General features: G+C 40.2%; 1 protein-coding gene across 1 annotated transcript in view; it reads right to left on the bottom strand.

Moving 5' to 3' along the window:
• Positions 1–2,429: 2,429 nt before the first annotated feature.
• LOC104964358 (protein unc-13 homolog B-like) overlaps positions 2,430–4,784 on the bottom strand; it is a gene marked incomplete at both ends in the record, with an annotated part of 101,562 nt that continues 99,207 nt past the window's right edge. The window contains one exon of the mRNA XM_010793110.1: positions 2,430–2,657. Coding sequence (XP_010791412.1) covers positions 2,430–2,657 — 228 coding nt within the window. The remainder of the gene's footprint in view (positions 2,658–4,784) is intronic.

Raw genomic sequence — 4,784 nt, 5'->3', positions numbered from 1 at the left:
CGGAGGCAATTAAAAGCACCCTGCAAACTATTATCCAATGAGCATATTTCCAGCACTTAAACACTTTCAATAACAGCCCATACCGCCGTTCAAGTCCCCCTATCATGATGAATGAAAACAATCTGCGTGTTGATGGAATGTACTCTCTTTCTATTGACGAACACGTCCTCATCTTTTGATGGCGCAATTATTTTTATGTGCGTCCCGTCAATAGCACCGACCACACCGGGCATACCTGCATTGCCATGAAGTTGGCTTTGATCCTGTGTAGTTGTTGATTGTCCAAAGGAAACCGGATAAACTGTTGGATGATATGTGGTCTAGAGAGCGCGTTGATGGTTTGGTTTATGGCACAGCTGACTGATGGTTGCGATATTCCTAAATCGTCGGCATTGCAAAGTTGCATTTTCCCTGTTGCTAAATATCGTAGTGTTGCCAAACATTTTTATTTCCGGACTAATCGGGTTATTCCTGTTAGTCGGGGATGTTATTGCATCCCGCACTAATTCCACAACAAGTTTGATACCCTCACGATTTAGCCTATATCTCTTGATCAATTCACAGTCTTCCATTGTCTCCAAAACATTTCGTCTCTCAGCCATTTTCAGATTCTTTGTGAATAGGTCTTACTGAGTTAGGAGTCCTCTCGAGGACTTTTAAGCTCTCCCAGACTTATGTGCTACTTTTAGGCCTAAAATACTTTGTGAATTGCTCTTAGTGAATAAAATTAGGAGTCCTAAATGTAAGACTGACACGCCCATTATGCTTAGGAGTTTCTCCTAAATCGCCAGTTAGGAGCTACTTTTAGCCCTAAAATCCTTTGTGAATACGGCCCCTGGTCTTTATTTTTCTCTGTCTGAAACCAGAGCCCAGTCTGCTCTGATTGGTTAGCTGGCCAGCTCTGTTGTGATTGGTCAACTTCTTGGAGATGTCCCGCCCTTTAGACTATCACGTACAATGTGTTGAAGCGCTAGCCAAAAGAAGCGTGATTGTAACGTAAAGTAGTGATATCATTATGTATCAGAAGTAAACAAAGGAGTCCAATCACAACAGAGCCGGCCAGCTAACCATTCAGTGTGTTGGAGGGATTTTAGCCTTCGCGGACCATATACCTGCACAAAAACCTACATAACACACTACAGGAAAGGGAAACCCAGATAAAAGCATAAAAGGTCGCCTTTAACCATTTCCATTTCCATGAAGGAGTTTGAAACAAAGTGCCTTCTGAGTGCCTGTCCTTGTATCTACTATTTAATGGAGATTATGTGTGGTGATCAGGGGAGACAAGGTGTAATGGCTGTCATGGCGACACTGCTGCCACTATATGAGGTGATGAGTGTGGTTGCTTTGGTAACAGCAGTGACCCGTTTCCTTTTCAAATGAGTAAAGCGTGGATAAGCAGTTGAAGTTTATTTAAAGTTCAGACTGTCAAATGAAAGGAAAAACTTCCAGGAATGTGGGATGGTTTCTTTTTTTAGGGATTGATGTTGGGGAAAGCTAAAAGTCTCCTCCACATTCTCACCGATGCAGGTTTTTACAGAATTTGATTTGAACTGTGCTGGTTTCTTGAGGGCACCACGGCTTTAACTTCTTTTCGCTTTCTAGCTACACCTTTTCTAACATTCTACCACAGCAATACAGTTCAAAATGTTCCAAAAAATGTGTTTCGAAGCCTGCTTATTTAATGTTTATCTCTTTTAACTTCACATTAAATATCAGTTCACTTATGGTTGTAAAGCATTCCTTTGAACCATTTATGAATGAATATGTTTTGTAGCATTTAGCAAAAACTTAATGAGCTATTTTGAATGGACATAATACTTTATACAAAAAAAGATTATTATTTCATCAGGTACAGCTGAGTATAAAAGGCTATGTCACCTTGAGTTCAGTCTGCAGATCGACTTCACATATAGATATGATTGTGATACGGTCTACACACAGCACAATTGTGGACACACTTAGACAGTGTGCAGTTGCTACGGGCCTGTCAAAATCCAGCAGGTGCATTACAGTAGCTGTGATGAAGAAAGATGAAGTAAAAGCAACGACAGGTTGGAAAAGCTTCTCTAGTCTAACTGTAGGTCATGTTTGCCAGTCAGTGCTTATAAATGTGGTGTTTTTGCATTTGTTTGATGATATTATCTGCATTACTTTAAGGCGTCATTTAAGAGGTTTATTTTTTATGCAAGTGTGAAGGTTCAACCTTTCTTAGATTTTTTTCCTGAAAGTACTTTTTATGCTTTTTTGTGTTGTGTCTTTCAATAGCCATAAGAGAAAAGAGAGAAAAGGACGTTATGGTGATGCTGCAGTGCTTTCTGTCCTCTAAAACTAAAAATATAGTGACTGTTAATAGTCCCAACTAATGTATCTAGGTAATTATTCACATTTATTTTTACATTTCAAAGTTAAAATTCCATTGGACATACTGTTGATGATGATCTTGGCCGACCACTTGGAGGTGCCGTCCAGGACGCTCTGCTTGATGCTCTTCATGTGCTGGACGTGGATCGTTTTGGAGATATTGAACACGCTTCGGATTTCATCGAAGATCTCCGGTTTGTTCCTCTCGCGGATCTTCATCCTGTCCTTCATGGCCATGATGATGTGCTGCGTCCGGTCCTCCGCCCCGGTTTTGGAGCTCTTCTCGGCCGCCCCTGAAGGAAAACAAAGAAGAATGAAACAGGAAGGGAAGGGTGAATGGTGAACAAAAAGTAAAATTAGAAGCAACATGTTCAAATTATGTTTTACTGATGGATTTTCCTTTTCGGGTAACAGTAAGGTTTTCAAACGCCCCTACGTTTTTTTTTGTCAACCTCCCTTACTTTCACTCGATGAAGCGATGGCCGAATGTTTCCTCTAGCAACACTTTCCAATGCTCAACTCAATTGTTGTAAGCTCTGGCACGGGCATTTTTTGAAAACTTTCGTTCACTTCAAAAGGTAGCAATCATAGATATAAAAGTAACAATAATAGAAAACAATTACCTTTTGAGATGGGGTGAATCTCTATATGGTAACCACTTACAAAATATGGACATTTTGGCATGGTTTTATGTATGTCACAACTTCTCAAACATCAAATGTACGGTATATACTTTTCAAGACCAAATTCCCCTAAAGGGGATTGTTTTCTTCATACTGTAGGTTACTACACTGAGCATTTCTATAATGATAACTAGTACCTTTTATTACGTAGATGACAGGTGAAAAAGCACAAAAACAGCCCAAAACACAAGCAAATGAAGAAACTTCTTCACCAACTTGACAAAACATGCGCACTGTTTACTGAAAGTGCTGCAAAAACAAAATGCTGCAAACACAAAAAGCTGCAATAACCTCAAAACACAACTTAAACAGGGACACTAAAAAGTGACACACACAGCTGGGATTGGAGCACTTAAAGACATTCGTGGATTATAAAGTTAGCCAACTGTCACTCTTTGAGCAGATCCATTTAGTTTATGCAGCGCTTTTAGTAAATGCTGCACATGTGTTTTCAAGTTTTTAAAGGCACTGCTCCTTACAGATGTAGCACTTCATTTCAGACGCCTTCCCTTGCGGGTCCGTGATATGCACGGGGTGGGCCCCTGCTGAAAAGGAAACCCCCCCCCCGCAGGACTTTGTACGCAACCGTGAGCAGAATAGTGTAAGTTTTCCATCGTTAGATCTATCATAGGTTTCGATCTCGTTGATTATGCTTTTGTCATGAAAACTGTTGACGGCACTTAGATATGTAACTTGTGAGGATGTTTTTACTGGTAGAACGACGTTACCAATAAGCGATACTCGGTTTGAATAGAGTTGTGTGTTGTACGATGTGGCTTTGGATGAAAAGTTCTGGTTGTTAGGGGATTTCCCTAACAAAGAAGTAATGCATCACAATGGATGTGACTCGTAAAGATTTAGCTATATGATCACTGGAACAATAATGCTATTACCTGTCCCTTTTTCGTGTTTTTGTCGGGTTTTGTGTCGTTTTACTTCTTTGAAGAAGTGGTTGAACTGTTTTGACGCGTGACCAATTGACTTTCAGACGTTTTTGGTTTACTGACGTTTGTGTTTTCGACGTTATTTGGAGTTTTGTGTTGAATTTGTCCCTGTGTTTTACTGTTGTGTGTCGACCCTAACCTGTGATTTCTGTAAGCACGAATATTTCAATCGTGACAGTGAGAACTCGTCTAGGTACAATCGAAAACTACATACTTAGCGAAAAAAGATTTCACACGACGCATGTAACAAAAGTATTCACAATTCAATTTCACACGTATACCCAGACGTACGAATACGTCTATTGACGAAGGTGTAGTAATGTCCTGCGCGATATCGCATTCCGCCGCGCGATAACACTCGACCCCACCAGCGACAGACCTATATTCCTTTACAAGGAGGGAGTACAGAGTGATAGACGAGAGTACCTATCGTCCATGTCACCACGTCGGTGTATACTTTTATTTGGTGCGACATTACGAATTAGTACCTAGGAGCACAGGTCACCTCGAAACTAATATCGTACGCTGAGACATTGATGGTACACTAAATTTGTGTAATAAAACATATATTTTTGTACCACTACAAAACATTTCACAATGTCAGATAAATAAAACGTGTCTATATCTATAAGGATAGGCACTGTAATACCTATAATTGTTTATAGGGCCTGAATAGTCTATGGACATCTAGATAGTCGACCAAATAAAAGTGTACTCAAGGTCACACCGTCGAAAAGTGCCGAGGGGGACCACACTAGGTACTAGGTAACGTCGACCCAAAGTAATTTAAATG

The sequence above is a fragment of the Notothenia coriiceps genome, unplaced genomic scaffold (genome assembly GCF_000735185.1).
Source record: "Notothenia coriiceps isolate Sejong01 unplaced genomic scaffold, NC01 NC01_scaffold00037196, whole genome shotgun sequence".
Taxonomy (NCBI): domain Eukaryota; kingdom Metazoa; phylum Chordata; class Actinopteri; order Perciformes; family Nototheniidae; genus Notothenia; species Notothenia coriiceps.
The sequence above is the reverse complement of the archived record's forward strand: the minus strand, read 5'-3'. Positions and strand labels throughout refer to the sequence as shown.